We start from the raw sequence: 22,271 nt of genomic DNA on the forward strand, positions 1-22,271 counted from the left end.
CGTTTGTTATTAGCGTTATGCAAACATGCCTTTAGATGTTTAAAAATAACACTTGAATTGAAGTCGTAAATGGTGGGCCGCGTCCATCCATAACTCGATATACGTACGCTAAGCATGAACAAATTCTTAATTAACCCGCAGATAAAATATAGGCTAGGAAATGATCCCTGCAGGTCAGCTGAAGTTAAAAAAGGTAAGAAAACAAGCATTTGAGAATTCCGACTTTGACAAGACTTGGATCTCCCAAGTTTTTTTCTCTAAGTTGTTTGAATAAAGGGCATAAAAACACGTAAATTGTGCATGATCGCGTGACTTGCGTTTTCCCCACAGCGTTATCTATTAGCGTTATGCAATCATTTCTGTTGATGTTTCAAAGAGCACGTGACTTGAAGGTGTGAAGGGTGGCTGGGTTTTGGAGTGTTGACGAACTTCTCGGTCGTAGCTCAACCGGACAGTGCTTTGCTCTCCAGCGTGGAAGACATCTTGCTGACCACTCACAAGACGGATCAGGATCTCGCGCAAACGGTAAGTTGACATCCTGAGGTTTTGTTGATCTTCAATCTTCTACTGATACATTTTCTGCCTGATAAATACTAGATGTGGTAAAATAAAGTCACTGTTGTCAAAGTTAATTGATTGCATTCACACTAACTTCAATAAACCGCTACATGCGCAGAGACATTTTGAAGAACCTTGATGCAGTGGTGTCCCAATCTCACTTATCGATCACTGAAACTTGATACTGTAGGTAACCTTCAATTCAACCCACTTTGTAATAATTGGCTTGCCATATTTAATAGGTGTATGAATAAACGATGGGTGGGTTTGCGAATGTTACTAAATTTTTGATTGTAGTTAAGACTCTCGGTGCTTTGCAATTTTCAGCCTGGAAGACATCTTGCTGAACATTTACATGACGGATCAGGATCTCGGGCAAACGGTAAGTTAATTGACATCGTGAGATTTTGTTGGTCTTCTTGCTACAGATATAAGTTGAGTGCAGTTGAATTCCAGAAAATATCACCGAACTTCCGCTTTATTAAAGCACGATTTAGGCCAAGCTTGTTATTTTAACGAGGAAAAACTACTTCTGTCTTTGTGCTTTATCGAGAAGAAGTCTTCGCTATCCAGCAGCAAATTATATTGTATGCCCACAAGGTTGTGTTAAAATTAAAAATATTTCACTGCAGCATACAGATTTGATAACAGAGCAAGTTAAGTTTGCTCGGTACTTAATCTTGAACATGTTTCGCTTTGAATCACCTCCTTAACGAAGACAATAGAATGGAAATATATAAACAAGATAGATTAGAGACAAAGTAGAATCAAGACTCTGATCATTACCATAGATCATATCTTCAGAAATTAAGTTCTACCCTTTATATCTCTCGATTTTCATTTGAACCCTCATTGATAAGTCGTAGAATGGCCCCGTTTTTTTATATTTTGCGAGCCACCTTTACCAATCAAAATGCAAATCTCCTATTCTCATCTGAGGAAATCGTAGGCTGGGTTGATTTATACTCTGTCTAAGATCATATTGCCAAAAACAGTTTCCCTGATCGAGTTTCAGTGCTGTAGTTAATTTGGTCTTCTTGTTTAAAGCTGAGGAATACACAAAACTCCCTCCCTTTTTAATTTAGGTGCAGAAGGTCTTTTCGTTCAGAAGGAAATTTATTCCCTTAAATGTTCAACATTCATTCATGGAAAGCAGGCACATTTAAGAATTAGATAACTATTACACTGATATGTTTTCTGCCTGATAAATGCTAGATGTGACCAGATGTGGTCACATAAAGTCGCTGCTATAAACGTCAATTGGTGCTATTAATCAAGAAAAGATACACACTAACGTCGATAAACCACCGCATGACATTTTGAAGAACCTTGATGCAATGATGTCCCAATCTCACATATCGATAAGTGAAACTCGATATGTAACTTTGAATGCAACCCACTTTTGTAATAATTAGCTTGCCATAATGCGTGTATGAATAAACGGTGGGTGGGTTTTGGAATGTTATTAACTATTTGATCGTAACTGACACCCAGGGTGCTTTACAATTTTCAGCCTAAACGATATCTTGCTGAACATTTACAAGACGGATTGGGACCTCGGGCAAACGGTAAGTTGACGTCCTGAGATTTTGTCGGTCTTCTTGGTACGCATTTCAGTTTAGTGTAGTTGAATTCCAGAAAATATCGCCGAACTTCCGCTTCATCAAAGCACGATTCAAGTCATGCTTGTTATTTCAATAATGAAAAACTACTTCTGTCTTTGTGCTCAATTGAGAGGTAATGTTTTCGTTATCCACCACAAGCTGCAGCAAATAATTATATTTAATCCCTACAAGGTTGTGTTAAAATCAAAATATTTCAATGCAGCATGAAAATTTGTTAACATAGCAAGGTCAATTTGCTTGGTAATTAAACTTGAACATGTTTCGCTTTGAATCACCTCCTTAACGAAGACAATAGAATGGAAATATATAAACGAGATAAATTAGAGACAAATTTGAATCAAGACTGACCCTTATCATCGATAATATCTTCAGAAATTAAGTTATGTACGTTAAATCTCTCGATGTTCATTTCGACCTTCATTTATAAGTCGCAGAATGGCCCCGTTCTTCCCGATATTTTTCAAGTCATGTTTACGAATCGAAATGCAAATCTCTGATTCTTGTCTGAGGAAATCGGGGGCTGAGTTGGCTTATACTCTATCCAAGATCATTATTGCTAAAAACAGTTTTCCTGATCGAGTTTCAGTGCTGTTGCTAATTTGATCTACTTGTTGAAAGCTGTGGAATGTACAAAACTGCCTTCCATTTTAATTTAGGTGCTGAAGGTCTTTTTGTTTAGAAGGAAAAAAAATATTCCCTTCAAAGTTCAACATTCATTTGTGGAAAGCAAGCACATTTAAGAATCAGAGAGCTATTACACTGATATGTTTTCTGCCTGATAAATGCTAGATGTGACCAGATGAGGTGAACTTAGGTCACTGTTGTAAACGTTGATTGGTGCTGTTAATCAGATAAGGGTAAACAATGGAAACTTGGCACTCAAGCTGATGGGTTTTTAACTACAATCAGTAGTATTCTCTCTAATATTTCTTATACAAATACAGAAATGAGATATCTGCATGAAAAATTACTGTCTCAAGAAGTAGTTTAAAGGATGTGTTCTGGCATCATTTGGAGGTGGGGTGAAGTGGGTTAATAGGCTTGACAATTATTTAATACCTCTATCCCACCTGAAAGGCCAACACATACTTTCACATCAAGAGAATCAGTTTACATTCTCTTGTTTTACATTAAAACTATAACATTAAAGGTAAATAAAATAATTTTTAGTTTAAAGAAAGCACACTGATCACTCCACACAACACACAAGTTGGAAGATGTTGACAGCTTGCTTTTAGATAGAGACTCACTTCAATAAACCACTGCATGTCCAGAGATATTTTGAAGAACCTTGATGCAAATTACGTACAAGGGGTGACACTTGTTTGAATATTAAGACTCCTTTCGACTTCACCTCCTGGAAGCAAGGGTTTTTAAAGCAACAGTTGGAGAAAAGCCAAAAGCCATTTTTCATTTTAAATTAGGAACTGATTTTCTCTGGTTTCATCAACACCAGACCAGTAACTGCCTATAAACTTCACATTGTGGTTTTGCATGCTGCATTTAAAAAATTTTACCCACCTGAGGGGGGAAATAATGGTTAGAATACTTGCTCTTTGAAATCTCAAACCGTGGTTTATAGTTAAATATTAATGAACACTTTGTATCGGTAGAGATAGAAATATGGAGCATACGTGATGATAATGATGATGAAGTATTTATTGAAAAAATCAGACTTAGCAGTAGTCAGTCTTTACAGTCCAAATCATTAATAAAAGGGACAATTTAATATCTATGTTTACCTCTGATGTTTATCTTTAAATTATTTTCTGATTTTGTCTGTTCACTTCTAGGAAAACTTTGAACACAGATCCAGTTTGTTATGATGGCAGGACCTAGTAATGACAAGTGCAATAGCTCAGTGGTTTGCAGTGAAGACCCTCCACCTCTGAGTATTACACTGAAGAAGACAAGAGATCTGCCTAGGAAGACGACAGATTGGAGCATAGACCATCTTCCAGTTGACATTCTGCTTTTGACTGTGGAGGATTGCGAGTTCTTGGCTTGTTATTATTACTTGAGAAATCCCTTTAAAAGCTATGAGAAATCCATTGGATTTGTGTACTTTGGAAAGATGGGTGAAGATGAAGATGAAGGTGGGTCCGTGAAAGTTGCCATAGTGAGGTGTCCTTCTTCAGATCCTGGAGGCTCTCAAACTGCCGCTAAAAATGCTGTCACACTCCTGAAACCCAAGGCTACCTTTTTGGTTGGTTTTTGCTACAGTCTGAATCTTAATAAAGCCCAGCTAGGAGATGTGGTGATATCTTCAAAGCTTACAACAGATTTTCACAAAACCCCAGTGAGTAGGGATGTTGGTAACCTTGTCAGAAGTGCAGCTGATGGATGGGAGGCACCATTAGAAAACCCAGAAGCAAGAGAAGTCAAAGTACATAGTGATGGAGAGATTTTTAGTTGCTCTAATTTGATTGATACTGAACAGCAGTGTCAATCACACCCTGGGGCAATTGCAGTTGATATGGAAGGAAAAGGTGAGAATTACTCTCAGAGTTACTCTTACTTGGCTTCTGGTTGCTAGATTCTTAAGCCAGGTTCTTGTTGGAGGCAAGGTACTCTATACTTTTTGTTTGAGGAAACTCTTTCTTGAATTCCAAATTCTTACTCTTTGATATACTGTTATGACCAAAAAGGTACCCTGCCCGACACATTCATACTCTCTAGGAAGAGTGGTGCTAATTTACATACCTACAGAAAAACACAAAATCTCTTAAAGACTTCCAGTAGCAAAGGAAAAAACATAAAGAGTGATCTGCAGAAAAACGAAGCTTCTTTTGCTCAAATTAATTGTAACTATCTCCCTATAATATTATTGTTTAAATCCATTCCAATCGTTATTGCTTTTTTTTTTTTCATTTTTCTACCTCAGGCCTGTTTGCAGTAGCTCATGACATGAAGGTGGAGTGGATTGTTGTTAAAGGTGTTTGTGGTTTGGTACAGGGTGTTGCATCAACAAACAATTCATGGAAGACTTTTGCTTGTGTTATGGCAGCTTCTGTTGTATCCAACATGTTGAGTAATTCTTTTGTGTTTAAAGACTGGCCCCATTACGGAGGTACGTGTACATTATTGTAACAGCTTTGGTTGTGTCTTCCAAGAGATCTTGTAACTTGCTTGTTTTCCTCGGTATAGAATATTGCTATCTGCTTATGAGAACATGGAGACCAACAGTGGAATTAAATATGTATCAGAAAACTGATAAACATATGCATTCTTTGTTTTTCAATTGCATTGCCATGAAAAAGAACTTTTAAAAGTCTGAGATTTCACTTTGGTAGCTTTAATACCCATTTTGAATTCACAAATAACATTCTAAAATTTGAGATTAGAGGGGGTTATTAAGAAATTACTCAAACATGTTGAGTAACTCTTTTGTGTTTGGAGACTCAGGCCTTGTTACGGAGGTGCATGTACATTTTTGTAACAGCTTTGGTTAAGTCTTCCAAGAGATCTTGTAACTCGTATCAAGAAAAGTGGCGCAACATTGTTAACAACAGGCTTTGCTATACAAGAGAAAAGTGATCCTAACCCCAGCTAAATCTGTTGAGATCTTTCCATGTTTGAAACTGTAATTGTTTAGATCAATCAGAATTTTGATTCTACCAAGGAATAAGATAAAGATGTAAAAGAAATTGAAACTGAAGTGCTCAATAGATATATACTGTATGTGGTAATGTATTCATTGCTAACAAGCTTTCTTTTTGATTGGTGTTGCCTCAATATCATGTTCTTGCATTTCAATGGCTATATAGGTAACAGGTAAAAGAATTTTGTTTTATTAGGATTAAATTTGACTGTTACAATTTGACAGATGGTGAATTGAAAATTAAGGTTGATGTGGATCACTTGAAACCTGAAGAGCAGAATAAGCAGACTGGCATGCTGGCAACAGAGTCTGACAGATACCAAGAGGTTCAGCAGCCTAGGGTATCTGCTACATCAGCTGCATCTGGAGATGTGTCTTGTCCTAAAACAGAAGATCTCCACACTATTAAAGAGGAATTCTTTCTATCAATTGTCAGAAAGTATTTCAACGCTACAGAGCTACAGTCCATTGAAGGGTTCGAAAAATTTTTGGAATATGCGACATTAATGAGATTTGCCATTATTGGTGTCTCTAGAGGAAGTTTGGTGATTACGGTGAAGTGTGAATCTCTAATGGACTTGGAGAAGTTGCGGGCAGATTATTTATCTGGTCATCTGGGTGAAATGGTTCAAAATTGTTTTGTAACTGAACAGATCTTGAAGGAACTGAACCTGGCTGAGCTGAGGCTGAAGACAACAATGGACATAGAAGAGTACAATGCATGCAAAATGTTCTTTGAGAAAAATGCAGTTAGAGGTTGGTAGACAGAAAGTAACAAGACCTGGTCCTATCATGTAAAGGTTTTTGAATGAAACCCAACAGTCTTTCAACATGGAGTATGGTAGGGTACATGTCATGGAGGGATGAGTCCAGTTTTTTATCAAGATTGATGGAACTTGTCTCATGAATAAACTCATGCCGACTACAGCATGTAAACCATGCCAATGCAAGAAGTAGTTTGTCTGCAAGACATTTCATTTGATGTTTTGTGTTTCTCAAACATCTCCCCCCTGTAACCTGTTATCTTTCCTACTAAGATATCTGGCTTGATGTTTTCCTTTCCATAGGGTTGTATTTGTCTTTCCTTAATATGTTAGATTACATACATCACTCAAAGATTAATTGACAAGATTTTTGTTGGAGGGGCTATAAAAGATAATTATTTCACTAGTTTCTGTGTGTTGGGTGTTTTCAAGAATAGTTTGAGTTGTGTTTATGGTTTAAAGTGTTTGTCATCTTGTAAACCTGATTTTAGGTGCTTTATTCTCTGAATTCCACCCCACAGGTTCAACCAGTGAAGGCCTGCAAAAAAAAGAGCAACTGGGAAAATGTGAACAGAAGACAAAGATTATGGAGACAGCAAAATCAGAAGGTGGAAAGGAAATTAAAATATTTTATTAAGTTATTATGGGAATTAAGTTGTTGTGAACAGTTATAACATTTATGTGATAAATCTTCAAAGAATTATCTTGGGAACAGAACATTTGAAGAGAGGCTGTGAATGCTAATCTCTCTCTGCATTTTTTACCTTTAGATACTACACCCCACACTGTAATACCCACTACTGGTTATGGAAGAGAACTAGAAGAATCAAGGGGAAGGACAGGTGAACAGGATGCTCAGTTTGAACTTATTTTTCAAGTTAATGTAATTGAAACATGGTTCTTCATGTTGGTTGAGTTTTTCTTTTTGTTATTGGGAAATAAAAAACCACTTTTAAGTCCATTTAGTTGATTTTAGCTGGTATCAAACCATGTTGAAATGAATGAAAGGATGTGGGGTTTACCACTTTTAGTTGTTTTTCTTGACTCATTAAATTCTAGCATGGGTTTCAGTTTGGTTTCAGTTCCCTCTCACATGCTCCAATATCAACTAAGGAAAACAACATGGCAAATCACTGACTTGTTGTTTTGATGTATTGATATTGAAGAAGTGGAAGAATTCATGGGTGCATAAATTGGCCTGAAAAACTGTGGAGTGAAGCTGTTAGGAAAAGAAAGGAGAAATGAAAAAAGAACCTGAGTGTGGTTTTAGTCATCTTTTGAAATAGAAATTAATGTTATAAATACCAAGAATACCAAGTTTTTACCTCATTCTCTTCTATAGTTAAGGAGAGTACTGAGTTTCCATGTGAAAATGAACATATAAATAAATACTTACTTGTAGACTGAAAACTTTTTTAGCTGTTCTCGACTTTTTTTTTTCGGTTTTTAAGCTTCTTGGTTTAAAAAAAGCAATCTATAGTGCTCATGTACCTATCTTTAAATACAAGCTGGTATGCTTGTCTCTAATTATTTAAATATAGAAAAGTCATCGAATGCTAATCTCTCTCTGTATACCTTTGTTTTTAGACACGGTTCCTCTCCTTGTATCTCCCACGTCTGATCCTGAAGGAGAACTAGAACTAAAAGAGCTACGTATGGAACTTCCAAGAATGAAAGGTGAATAAAAGATACTGCTAAAGGCTAAAATATTTTAAAAATAAAACCTATATGTTGCCAACAGTAGGTCATCATCAGGGTGATGATGACCAAGTGTCGAAAATGTTTGGTTTTTACTTATTTTAGCCATGTATATAGCTCAATGCCATTAAATGTTTTCGTATTTTTTCCAGTAATTAATTTCAAGAGAAATTATTCCCAATCTGAGATATCAACCTTTTTTTTTCTGTCGTTTAACTTTTATCAAAGAATGCTGTGAAGTGCTCTTTGCCGTTATTCAATAACTTATAGTAGCTCAGAGGTAGATGGCCAACGCACACTCAAAACATTCGCACGTTTTTCGCGTTCTGCGCCAAAAAAAAAAGCGTGCTAAAGCGTGTGTCTTAAGAGAGTTTTTGCTATTGTTATTCAACGTAGTCAGCTTGTTTTGTTCTGCATTGTTTCGGAAAACTAAGGTTTTCTGTCTCAAAATGCGGCCAGCGAAGTATCAAATCAATATGTGCATATCTCAATATCAAAAGGACGCAAGGGCTGCCGTTCGTAAGGGCCGTGCACGGTTGCGCGAGCAAGGTGTATTAAAAGCTGCAGTGCCAAGCATGCGGCTTAGCGATAAGACAGTAGAATGGGAGGTAGCCAAACCCCAGATAAAAATTGGGAAATTTTCCTCCAATTCCAATATTTGTTATTTCTACTTGAAATTAAATGCAAGTATTGGGAAAACTTTGAGTTTGAAATGTTTTCAAATTTCGCTGGCAAACATTATAAGTGTGCGTCACAACTAGCTGTGTCTACAGACTCTGGTTTAAACTGACTAGTTGACCTATGAGTGCGATCGAACTATCTCAATTGTTTTATAACTATTAATAGTTATGTATTTGATCGTGCAAATCACACCCGCTAGAAAATGAAAAGTGCACGAAGACAATTAGTCGTTTATCCCGCACAGATAGCTTACCGTTGATAAAAAGAAGCTTCAGTGAGAGGGTGATTTATCTTGTGATGAAAATCAAACAGTTCCAAAGGGATGGAACGTGAAGCCCGAGGTTCCTTGTTAAAAGAGAATAAATATTTCATTTTTGCATGCTCAAATCCATCTGAAGTTATAGAGATGAGCGCGCAAAACCGAAATAGATTCACTGCAGAATAAACTGCCAATTGGTTTTCCATATCAGTTCATGAAAAATTGATTATCGCGCACAGATAGCTTACCGATTAAAGAAAGAAACTTAGGCTCTACTGGTATGAATCTTGTTATGAAAATCCATCTTACCGGAGGGATGGACACAGAGGCCTGACGTTCCCTGTTACAAAATAATGTTATTTTTTCATGTTCAATTCCATCCTTAGTTATAAAAGTGAGACGTACAAAACCGAAATTCATTCTCTTGAGTTGGAACACTTGAATCTTCTGAGTAAATGCTGATTCGCTCTCCATATCTCCCTCTCATTAATTCTCCCTTAGTATTAGATTTCCGCATTGAATTTTCGGCAGTCGCATGAAGACTGAGCAGTTTAACTCTCACAATCTTCTGCAAGATTATAGCTATATTTTTGATTGATATTGACATTTTGTGAAATGAGAATCGTTATAGTTCACGTCTCGAACATATTTAATCACTTAACGGAAAAAAGATACCGTTTTGATCTTTTTCTCAATCGTATTTGATAGTCGATCAGTTCCTATTCTCAGTCATTTTGTTAGATACTTTTGATCACGGTTTTCATTTTTCCTAATCTCAAATTGGCAGTAACAGTGTTTAATAGAAGGTCTTTGTAAAGTTAACCGTTAGCCGTAAAACGGCCAAAAAATTAGCCGTTCGTCGTAAAAATTGACAAATCGTAACCGCTAGTCGTAAAAGAGTTAACTGTAAGAAAAATTTATGGTGACAACAATGAAAAGATATTAACCGTTAGCCGTAAAAGCCATGCCAACACCCCTTTACGACCCTCTTTATACTTAGAAAGGGGTATTCAAGGGTTCATTGGAAGATTTTAACCCCCCTATCCCACAATTCCTGATAATAAAACACTCTGGCCGATAGGCCCTTAAATTTAAATTTGACGTAGCTAAAAACCCCCAATCCTCCTATTGTTCTCAACGCCTCAGTTAAGTAAACATGTTGATTCTAAAAAATGAGCGCCTTGTTTGAAAACAGCTGTGCGCCAGAAACAAGGTCTTTAATGCCTCGAGGCTCTCTACAGAAAACAGTCATTTTCGATTGCATTTATCATCAGTAGTAAGACCAAAAAATATTTTTGTGCGTTGACTTTTTACAAGGCGACTTGACTTGCTTATAGAGAGAGGTGGTTTAAATGAGTCACTGCAATAAGGATAACTTTAATTGTTTTTAAACTTACGAACCTTTGGCTCAATGCGCTCATCAAGGGTCAAGTATACCCTTGGGTGCGCCGATGGAGGTTGATCTTACTGGTGCATATTTACACTACCCACTACCCCTATGCAGAAAAATTGTCACTCCCATTATTTTCTCGATGAGTTACGAGCTTTTCCGCCTCCCTTCAGCCAAAGTCCCTCAGGACTACCAATTACAGAAGGGCTTTTATTTGATGCTTAATGGAAAAGTTGAGCCAGAAAAATAGACCATTTCCTGATACGCTTGCTTGTTGTCCTTTGTAGAGAGTATCGTTATCTGCTGATGAGAACATGGAGAGCCGCAGCGGAGTTAAATATATATCAGAAAGATGAAAAACATATGCATTCTTTGTCTTTCAGTCGCATTGCTGTGAAAAAGAACTTTCAAAAAGTCTGAGATATGAGCAATTTTGTAGTCATGGATAAGGTTCTAAAATTCCAGATTAGAGAGAGTTTATCCCCCTGCCCTCCTAATTATTGTTTTCGTGTCCAGACTCTTGTGCGTAGTAAGATGAACCCAAATTTTCTTTGTTTATCTTTCTACGAAATACCTAACTGCTACTGAGCGGGTTAAAACTTTGTTGAGATCTAAATCTTAGCTTTTATTCCGTTCTAATGAATTTCAATTCTTGAAGTCCATCAATTTTCTCTTCTCTCTTTTAGAGACGAGATTTTGATCTTCAATTAGCACTTATTTCGACTCCTGCTTGTTACCCATTTCACAAATTTAATAAGGCACGTTTTAATGCTCATTACAGTTTGACTTTCCTTTCCCTTTTGCAGACATTTCAGCTGAAGAGGAGAGTTGTAAAAGTGATGATCCTTCAGAAAATAAACGTACAAGGCTAGCAGGTATTATAATTATCAAATGAAGAAATTTCATAGTAAGCTTTCGTTTTAATAACTTATACTATACTTAAAGTGGTGGAGTGTCCGAGCGCGGAATCTGGAGGTGTTAGGTTCTATTCCTGGTGAGGACTCAAAATTATTCCTTTGTCTCACGCTCGTGACAGGACAGTCAAACTTCTTTTCTTTCCTTTTCTTCTACCAATTTGTCATTCTTGTTCAAGAAACAGTACTCCGCAAAATTTTATGAAATAAAAATTCATGAAGTTTTTTGTTGTTACTTTGGCCGCTTCGTTTCCCAACATTATTGATGCATGATGAAATCAATGCTGGAAATTTAATTTTCCCTGCAATTTAAGAAGAGCTACCGAGAAAGGTAAAACTTAATGAACAGAGTGTGGGTTTGTTTTTTGCAGGGGGGCGCGGCGGCAGGGGTTAATTACCTTAATCCTTTTATGCCAAGGAAACTGAACTTGAGTTTGTGTGGTTTTACAAATTTGGCATCGTGTGCATATTTATTCTTTCAATAAAAGTTAATTCCTGTTTTTTTTCTTAAATATTTCTTGGAACCGTTGAATGTTTGATAGCATTTTCCCTCTGGGAAGAAGACCACCGACCCCCCAATAATACACCTAGAAACTCCCGCCTTAACCCCCCTTCCCTTCCCCCCAGCCCAACCCCCATTTTATAAATCACACCCAACCCACATTTCCTAATCGGTCCAACGAAGGTCTAACGCTCGAAACATCAGTTTCAGAATCTCTCTACATAGGCCAATTTACGTTATCAACTCAGTTAATGAAACCAAATTATCATTGCTAACTGAACATTTGATTCACATTTCTCAATACTAGTAAGAGTAATCCTATAATAAACTCCTGTTAGAAATGGATGCTAACCCTTATGAACTTTCAAGTTATGTTGGAGCAAATTTGTTGTTTTATACATGAAACCTTGTTTGTTAAAGTGCCACGAGTTGTCTCCGTAGCACATGATCCCTTCGCTGAGTGCGCTATCATCAAAGGAAACTGCTGAGAAAATGATGAACGTTGTATATTTCAAAATTATTGAAGGAACCTGGTCAATACTTTATGTTTCGTTTGGGCAAATTCGAGCTGGGAAGAAGTTTAGTCTCCATGCACACTAATGGAAGACCCAAAGAGTAATGTTCCTTTAATGTAGGGAAGAGAACACTTATCAAGCTGTTTGTTTTTGCTTTCATTTCGGCCATCTTTGCAATATCCCTACTGGAATTTCGACCTGCATTAATATCCTTTAGAGTATAGCCAACTTGCGCACTATCTATTACTGGTAAAACATCACTAATCTTGCAATTCAATAAAAATACAATTACATACAAGTACAGTGCCTAAATTCTCAGACACCAGGCTTTTTGGCCACTGTATCTTTTATGTACGTTGTTGACAGTGTCTCGAAACTGGAAAAGTGTCGCTTTACTTGTGGGTAACCAAATCAAAGCGAAGGAAGATCATTTGATGCGTATGTATATTTTCATGTAGTTTTCTGGTAGCGCAAAATTCACTCACTACACAACTTCCAACTGTAAGCGTAAGGTTACAGATATATTTTTATGTTCGCGTATGTGGACGTGCATTTTTTGTGTAACATGATGCACAGTAGGGATGCATAATGCAATGGCGTGAATTGGCCTTGAAACAAATTCATTAGGAGACGTTTCATTAGGAAAGGAAAAAGCTCCATTGCTTCAATGAATCTCTTGGCTCAAATAATACGTTCTGGTCTAATAATTTTTTTTTACATTTATTATCGTGCAGGTGGTGCTACCAAACATTTTCGTCGGCCGAAGGTGAAACGCCGTGATGAAGAGTCGTCTCCGAGTGACGCCTTAACTCCGAAGAAAAGAAAAGCTCGTTTGGCAGGTAAAATGAGGACATATCTATAGGCGTGCCCGTTACCCCCCACCCCCAAACCTCATCTTCCTTCCCCCTGCCTTTGTAAAATAAAAATACGTGGATCCAGCAAAATGGCATGAATAGTTGCGATACGTACTACTCGCTATCCCTTCATCTTGATACTTTGTTGTGATGTCTTTATGTTTTTAGTGAAGCAAGGAGTTCCCAGCGACGAAGATTTAGAGTGGCTTTCGCAGAAACTCGAAAATTGGAAGACAGTCGGGCGTCGTCTAGAAATTGACGAAGCAAGATTAACGGCGTTTGATGATGAAAATAGGGGATGCTCTGAAAAAATCTACAAAATGTTACTACATTGGAAAGAGGGGAATGGCTCAACTGCAACATACACGATCCTACATGATGCACTGTGTCATCCACTGGTTAATCGCACAGATTTAGCTGAGCAACTTATCACTGGTAATATATCACTTATCTTGCAATTCAATTAAAATACAATTACATACAGGTACAGTGCCTAAATTCACAGACACCATGCTTTTTGGTCACTGTATCTTCTGTTCGTTAAGAATAACGTGAGCAGCTTATGAGAACTTGAAGACCAACAGTGGAGTTAAATATATATCAGAAAACTGATAAACATAGGCATTCTTTGTTTTTCAATCGCATTGCTGTTAAAATTCACTTAAGTAGTTCTAATTCCAATTTTGAGGTCATGGATAACGTTCTGCGTTGTATTTGTATTTCATTAGTCTTAAATTAAATCTTTTATCTTTCGTCTTTGATCATAGGTATTACAAATCGTTGATTAAACACGCTTATCAACTACCCTCCAGACTCTTGCGCAGTAAGATGACCCCAAATTTTCTTTATTTGCCTTTCTGGGAAATACCTCACTGTTACTGACCAGTTTAAAACATTGATGAGATCTAAATCTTAGCTTTTATTCCCTCCCAATGAATTTCAATGCTTCAAGTCAGATAATTTTCCTTTTCTCTTTTATTCCGTGTGCGGGCTCACACGAGATTTTCATCTTCAATCAGCACTTATCTCGACTCCTGCTTGTTACCCATTTCACAAATTTAGTGATGTGTATTTTAAATCTCATAATAGTATAAATTTCTTTTATCTTTAGCAGACAATTCGACGGGAGAGGAGAGTTGTAAAAGAGATGATCCTTCAGAAAGAAAACGAAGAAGGCTAGCAGGTATTATAATTACCAAGTGAAGAAATTTCATACTAAGCTTTCGTTTTAATAACTTATACTATACTTATAGCGGTAGAGTGTCCGATCGCAGAATCTGAAGGTGTTAGGTTCTATTCCTGGTGAGGACTCAAAATTTTTCCTTTGTCTCACGCTCGTGACAAGACAGTCAAACTTCTTCCCTTTCCCTTTTCTTATACCAATTTGTCATTCTTGTTCAAGAAAAAGGACTGCGCAAAATTTTACGAAGTAAAAATTCATGAAGTTTTTTGTTTTTACTTTGGCCGCTTCCTTTCCCAACGTTATTGATCCATGATAAAATAAATGCTGGAAATTTAATCTTCCCTCCACTTTCAAAAGAGCTACCGACAAAGGGAAAAATAAAGGAACAGAGTGTGGGTGGGTTTTTTTTTCCGGGATTGGGGGGGGGGGGGGGGGGGGGGAAAGGGGGGGGGGGCAGGGGTTAATTATCTTAATCCTTTCATGCCGAGAAAGCTGTACTTGAGTTCGTGTGATGTTAGAAACTTGGCATCGTGTGCATAGTAATTCCTTCAGTAAAAGTTAAATTCCTTTTTTTTAATTTTTCTTAGAACCGTTGAATGTTGAGAAGTGTCAAGAGCAGCTTAAGTCTTATTACAACACCTTTAGCAAGGTGAAAATCATTCCATGGGACGACAGCTCTTCCATTCAGATTGATGAGATCTACACACCTTTGTCTTGGGTCAGAGATCACAGGAAGCCCAGCGGAGTGACACAAGAGGAACTTGAAGACTACACCGACATGTTCAAGGAAAAACCAACACGAATGCTTGTTTATGGTCGGCCAGGAATTGGCAAGAGTACGTTTTGTAAGAAGGCTGCATATGATTGGTCGAAAGCCTTAAAAGAAATCCTAATGAACTTTTGCATTTTGCTTCTGATTAAGTTGAGAGATGTGTGTGACGTGGGAAACATGCGCGACGTTTTACGTGCGTCTAAATTGCTGGCCAGTGATGGTCCGATCTCAGTTGATAGTCTCTATGATTACATAACTAACAATCAAGATAAAGTGCTTCTTATTTTGGATGGCTACGATGAGTACAGCTTTGCAGAAGAACACTCACCCATCCTTGAAATTTGGAAGGGTGAGCAACTAAGAGATTGTCACGTTATTGTCACCACGCGTCAACTTAAATGTGACGAGTTAAGAGGCCCCAGCCACGTTCAGTTAGAAATTCAAGGTTTCAAAAGCTGGGAACGAAAAGAAACCTTTGCGAGAAAATTTATGGCAGGTGAAGAAGATCTTAACGAGTTTAGGCTCTACCTGGAAGAAAAAGATCTCGATGACATGGCAGAAATACCTCTCCTCTTACTGATGCTGTGTAGTTTGTGGAAAGAGAAACGTCACGAAGGACTGCCAAAATCACGGGCCGACATATTCACACAATTCATTCAAACCATGCTGGATCACAAAGGTGGAAGTCACCAGCCTATGCCATTTCAGAAAATGACCTCAACAGAAGCCAGAGAAGACCTTAGTAATCTTGGAAAGGCTGCCTTTGAAGCACTTCTGCAAGGCCGTCTTTACGTACGCTGCAGCGAACTCCCCGGTAATATTTCAAGAAGTTTTCAAAAATTAAGTGAAGTTGGGCTTTTCCAGATTGTCAATCTTACGAGTCTCAATCCTGAGAAAGGGGCCTATTTCATTCATAAATCCGTACAGGAGTTCCTTGCAGCCTGGCACATTAAGGAGGAAGTGTTGTCGAATAAAGGAGAAAGTACGCCTAGCCTTTCCAAAGTTGAATCATTTGAAAAGATCGATAACATGAGAGAAGTTCTGAAATTTGCCTGTGAGCTGTCAACAGAAGCCGCGTGCGCAGTTTTCCATCATGTGGGGTCTGTTGGAAGAAAGGAATCTGTGTCGGAATTTGATTTTGTTGAGGGGTTTCTGGAGCATGGAATACTGAATCGAAATGAAACAATTTATCTTGAGCTTATCTCGCATAGCTACGTTTATTGTTCGGCCGAGAAGAGGCTGGATCTCTGCTCAGTATTTCCCTCTTGCACCGGAGGTGTTTTGGATCTTGATTCTAACACGGTGAACATTACTGCAAATAAACATTTGCTGAAATCTGGCATGATACCCGACTTTATCTTTTTTACTGGCTACAACGATTCTCTAGAGAAAAGCTATCGAGACTTGATCACTATAGCGGAGGACACAAACGCAGTATTTTTGAGCTGTTCGGGCGAAAAGAAAGCCGCAGATTTATTGAAGAAGTTTCCGCCTCTTTCTTTGGGTAATTTCTTTTTGAAAAGAGAGAGAAAAATCGTCGTTTATGTTAAACACATATGGAAAGAGCTTGGTGACTTTTTTCCTACTGAAATGCTGCGAGAGCTCATTTCGCCAAAAGCAGAGTCTACTCAGGTGACGCGTCTTGTTGATCCGTTGAACGAACACGGCAGCAAAACAGCTTCGAGTTTGACTCAGAACACTGATAGCATCACTGGTCCGACTCCTCAGAGCCTTTCCTGTGTGAAGAATATTTGTATTTTCGGAACAGAAAGGCAAGAGATGAAGGTGGTGGCTGATTGCTTACCACTTTTCACTGCTCTGGAAACGATGGCTATTTATGGTAAACCCTTCATTGATGCTCAGTTGACAGAGACCCTGGTGTCTCGTATCATCTTCACTGACAGACTTGACAGCTTAAAACTTGTTAATATCAATTTAACAGCCAAACCTGCCGCAGTCGTCGCCAGATCTCTGCACCAGTCTCCTAGCCTGGAACACCTCGACTTGTCAGAAAACCCTCTTGGTAAAGGAGTTAGTGTTCTTACTCAACATCTCAGCCGTGTTCCTCACCTGGAGAGGCTGTTCCTTTATGAAGTTAAAATGACAAAGCAACAAGTGAATGAATTGAGTGCAGCTGTACGTCAGAGTAAGATCTCCTGTTTGAACACACAATACCACGTAAGTTTTGTGATCTTAGTTTGCACAAATGTAGTCATAATTCTTATAGATTCTGTTCAATTTCCTGTGGTGTTGTTTTAAGAATTTTTACGCCCTTGGTTCGCGGAGCAATTGCGATGTAGCTATCTCCAAGCCACAAGAGACACTTGCGCATTTCCGAAAAACACGTGTGCGGGCAACAGTCAAAGTTGAACTGAAATGGAGCATCTTCTAAATGGATTCCTTAAGAATCCCCAGTCTTAAAAAAAAAAGAATGAAAAAGTCCAGTCCATAATTCGCAGCTCAGTTTCGTTCCGTTTTAATCATGCTTTCATAACATTCTTTTGTATTTTGTCGCAACAAGCCGACTCGCAAACGGTTCGTAAGAGAGGAAATCCAAAGCGAAGCAAATATTGTGGTTTTTTAATGATTTTAACGATTTCAATTACAAAGTTTTACATTCCGAATTATTGAAAAGGCTTACATGCATGAGAACGTTATACAGTCACTCTTTGTCTCTACCATTTAATCTTTTAAACTTGGAAGCAAAGCAAGTCATTTTTTTTCAGTGAAGATGAGAGCCCATTTAAGTATCTTTGTTTACGTTTGAAGAAGGGTGAATTCTGAAGGGTGTAGTCTGTTTTTGAGTCTCTTAAAGAATATTATTTTGTGTGTCTACAGTGGAAACACAGAAACAGGATACACTTCATTCCTAATTCATCCCATTAACCTCGATAAATCTATTCCTTTTATAATAATTATTAGGACCAGAGAAAAAAGGAGAAAATAAAGTAAAACGAAAGTAAATGCGTTACCACTCTGTGCGCTTGAATGTGAGGACGGCCGCGTGTTTTCAGATATTAATGACAGAAATTAAATGTCAGTGTTTGGAAGAGATCAAGGAGCTACTTTCTAAACTTGTCTTAAAATTTAGGAAATCTGCTAGGACTGGTTTTCGACTTTTGTTTATTCGTTTAGCTATTCTTTTCCTTCGGAAAATGGTCTTGATTTCCGTAAGGGCAACAGAATGGAGGGAGTAGACAATTGCTTGTACTTACCATGAACTGAGCATCTGCCTGTAAGAAATGATTTGAGACCCTAGTTTTTTCACTTTGTTTTATTTACAGCTCTTAGGAGTTGTTAAACAATGTCATACTTTAAAGCTGATTCAAGCTTCTCTCTGATGGAGGAAAAGCTAAACTTCAAAGGAAATGTGGTGTGTTTCTGGACGCTCTGAGAAAAAAATTATAATACCTGAGTATTCCCTTCCAAAGAGCTTCTGGAATAGTATTTGGGAGTTTTGTAGAAGTAAGGTTAGCATAAATCTGTAAATTTTATTTGATTGATTAACTCAGTGGTTTACTATATCATTTAGGTTTTGAAAAAATGCTGTAAAGGCACCACAGAATTTTTTCCCTTAAACTTCCTTTCACACAGATTTTCCTTTTCTCCCTCTGGTCCTAACCAGAAGTCACCAGGAACATTGTTGATTGGAAAAGAAATGACCAAGGGCTTCCACTTGAAAAGTAGTAGAGAAAGAATGCTACCACTGTAAGAGAGATACTGGTTCAAATTTTGCAGGCAGAGATTCTCTAATGTCAATGGTTTGCAGTTACTTTGTTCAAACATGTTTTTATCCTACTCTATCCAGAGAATTTCTTGTTAATCAGCCTGTGTAAAAATAATAATGAAGGTTACATCTGTCTGAATCAAACTTGCCCTAACTGGTGATATGTCTTTACATTTTTTATATTAACTTACTAAGCAGACTGCTAAGCTGATGAGCTGCTGAACCACAAAAATATTGCAGCACTTGAAATGCTCACAAATAATGTCCACCTTTGCAGTTTCCCAAGTTTGAAAATGAGTACTAGCTGTGGATGAGCCACTAAGTAAATATTCATAACCTTTAAAGGGGAGACATCAGCAGTTCCTCATTCTCACATGAACTATGGAGCCTTTTCCATAAAAGGTTACCTTTAGTTGTATTCTATGCAGGGGCTTGTCAGGTCAAGTACCTATGAGACTCTAGGAGAGGTGGTCACTTTGATGTTATGTATATTTTTTGAACACTTCAACTTAATTCTCTAATAACGTAATCAGTATGGGCCCCACCATGGATGTAATTGGAATATATCTAAATATTTGTGAGCCTTGTGATGTTTGCTTACAAGGAACATCCCTTAATATAAAAGTTGTTTTAAATTGACTCAGTCAAACATACTCATGGCATAATTTCTCTTCATATAAAAAGTAACCAGGGTAAACAAGTTGAAGTACAGGTGTATGTTGTTTGACAAGATAATGTTGATTGTTGGTTTGTGATTTATGACAGGATGACAAAGGGAATGTCAAACCTGAGGAAGAATGGCCATCAGATGAATACTGGAGAGATCATTGGAGCAAATTAGAAGAAGAGTCTGATTCTGGGTCAGGTACTGACTCAAGTGATGAGGAGGATCCTGGGTCAGGTACTGACTCAGGTGATGAGGAGGAGCCTAGGTCAGTTATCGCCTCAGGTGACAAGGAGGATCCTGGGTCAGTTACTGACTCAAGTGACGAGGAGGATCCTGAGTTAGTTACTGACTCAGGTGATGAGGAGGATCCTGGGTCAGTTACCGACTCAGTTGACGAGGAGGAGCCTGGGTCCTACCTGGAAACGTAACTGACTAGGACTGACTCAGTAGACTGCCTGCAACTAAGGAAACTTACCATTGGTCAGAATTGTCAGGCCAGACCAGTCCATCCATTGATAGAATTCCCTCAGATCTGCTCAGTAAGAGAAGTCAATACCTAAGTTGTAGTCATTGTATTGAACAAAATATGAAAACAAGTTTAGGAAACCTGATTAAACAAAGCACATTTCAAGATGATTGGTCAGTTTGGTAAGTTTCTGACCAATGGTAGGAGACTTCATTTTTGTGATCAAATGAACAAACAATCAACTGTTGGATGAAAGATAAGGAAATGTATTTTTAGAGTCACTTAGCTTAGGTAAATTGGTACCCGCATCAATATAGTAACTCCCTTCCACAACATCACTAAAAACATGTGGGATGTTCCTCTGGAGTCAGAGTGTTGCATTTTTGAAATTGATTGTTGGATTTGGATATATTTTAGGTTATTTTTTGATGTCCAATATTGTTGGTTGTATTTTTGATTTACAGCTTTGAGCTTCAAAATTTGGTTTTCATGTCATTGAGTTAGAGACTGAGGTATTTTTTTGTCATTTTTTAGTTTAGTAGGCTAATGGTTATGTGCTGCCTTGACAATTAAATTATTCATTAGGCTGACTGTCATTTCTTTTGATGCAAATATAAGAAGTCCTCAATGCAGCCATTCTTCAGAAAATCATAGATATTTCAATGTGGCCAAGAGCAAAACCTTAACTACAGTTTGAAGTCTTCACTAAGAGCAAAAAAACAATGTGAACATCAATTTTGCGATTTAGAATCAATATTTTTTTATTTTTATGGCATTCAAAATGCTGTGAATGAATTTAGCTGTTTGTTAATTTGGGACAGGCTTCTGCCTGCCTAAATTTCTAAACATTCCATTTGAAACTAATGTATTGTGGTTGCATTGTGGTTGACATTCAGTCATCGGAGCTTTCAAAAGTCAGTTGAGTTTGGTGGAAGAAGGTAAACTTTGTTTGACAAGTATTTCCCTAACTCTGAATTGTTAAATAATTTAATTCAGTATTGTATTGGTTGTACTCTTAAAATTGTCAATTGAGTTACAGTTAAGTCATGGTTATATTATATCTTTCTTATTTGAGAAGCTGTTATTGTTCCTTAGGTGACATGTTCCATTGTGGCTGTACATTGCACATTGTAAGACACTGACTCTATCTCCTGATTTTTATATATTAAGCCTTTAAGGCTGATTTCTTAGTGATAAGTTCTGTTTTTAAGTGTTCCGTTTTGCAATTGTAGAAGTGCACCAAACTAATTTATATCAAATTAGGAAAAAGGGAAAAATTTTGAGCCCTGTGATGTCAGCGAAGGTCATCACGACGAACCAATCGGACCATTATGTTTTATTACAGGCGTCGCAAGCTCACGTGTATCGAGAAGAAGCAAACGATTAATTCATGAAAGCGTCACGCGTTGTGTGACTCGGTGTTAAGTTACGGAAGGAACCGTTATAAGGAAAATTATGGGGAAAGAAACATGGTCGATTTGCTACGATAAATATTTCGAAGTATGAACATTTCACAAGTAAAACCATTAGAACTTACTCACATCTTTTGTGTCCGTCGTGGTTTCCGGTGTTCTCTACCGTTTTAAGCTTGTTTTGCCGTCACTGTTATTCCTGTTCCCCACATACAGAGTTACACAACGTGTGACGCCTTCATGAGTTAATTGTTTGCGTTTTCTCGAAACGTGAGCTTGGGACACCTGTGGTTTTATCCACACTGCAGTGACGGGCTGTTTTAGGCCTGCTCTATTTGTGCAACTGCTCACGTAAAGTCTCATGCTCCAATCGACCAAGTGGAAGAGGATGACGGGATTTATGGGACGGCGTTAAAAGTTACTCACCCTTCAACCACCCCCACCCCCCCCCCTCCCTCCCTTAACTCACCACGAGACCTCTATTTCTCATATATCTCCTGATAGTATCTCAAGATTTCCAATTTCCTTCCCTTCCTTCCTTCTCGGATTCTAACCTCCTAATGGTTTTCTGTTAGAAAAGCCTCGGTCAAATTCATCAATTTGCAAACTATAGTGGTAGGGGAACCGTCGGATATTTTTGTAATCTTCGGAATTCGCCATTTTTTATTTCTGAATTGTGATGT

At 37.8% G+C, this 22,271-nt stretch overlaps 1 protein-coding gene across 3 annotated transcripts; it reads left to right on the plus strand.

Annotated features, from left to right (window-relative positions):
* Nucleotides 1–431: 431 nt before the first annotated feature.
* LOC131777301 (uncharacterized) lies at nucleotides 432–21,716 on the plus strand. Of its 3 annotated transcripts, XM_066163388.1 has the most exons (16): nucleotides 432–525; nucleotides 886–940; nucleotides 2,072–2,126; nucleotides 3,977–4,672; nucleotides 5,068–5,253; nucleotides 6,010–6,540; nucleotides 7,070–7,156; nucleotides 7,319–7,390; nucleotides 8,136–8,225; nucleotides 11,383–11,451; nucleotides 13,242–13,346; nucleotides 13,530–13,796; nucleotides 14,473–14,544; nucleotides 15,132–17,494; nucleotides 18,942–19,024; nucleotides 19,809–20,016. In XM_066163388.1, the coding sequence occupies exons 4-16, from the start codon at nucleotides 4,006–4,008 to the stop codon at nucleotides 19,882–19,884; spliced, it is 4,668 nt and encodes a 1,555-aa protein (XP_066019485.1). In that variant the 5' UTR covers nucleotides 432–525; nucleotides 886–940; nucleotides 2,072–2,126; nucleotides 3,977–4,005; the 3' UTR covers nucleotides 19,885–20,016. The 3 variants fall into 3 exon arrangements, with proteins under 3 accessions (XP_066019485.1, XP_066019484.1, XP_066019486.1); XM_066163387.1 differs by lacking the exon at nucleotides 18,942–19,024 and having other exon boundaries at nucleotides 19,809–21,716; XM_066163389.1 differs by lacking the exon at nucleotides 19,809–20,016 and having other exon boundaries at nucleotides 18,911–19,007.
* Nucleotides 21,717–22,271: the final 555 nt, after the last annotated feature.

The sequence above is a fragment of the Pocillopora verrucosa genome, chromosome 3 (genome assembly GCF_036669915.1).
Source record: "Pocillopora verrucosa isolate sample1 chromosome 3, ASM3666991v2, whole genome shotgun sequence".
In the NCBI taxonomy this organism is placed as follows: domain Eukaryota; kingdom Metazoa; phylum Cnidaria; class Anthozoa; order Scleractinia; family Pocilloporidae; genus Pocillopora; species Pocillopora verrucosa.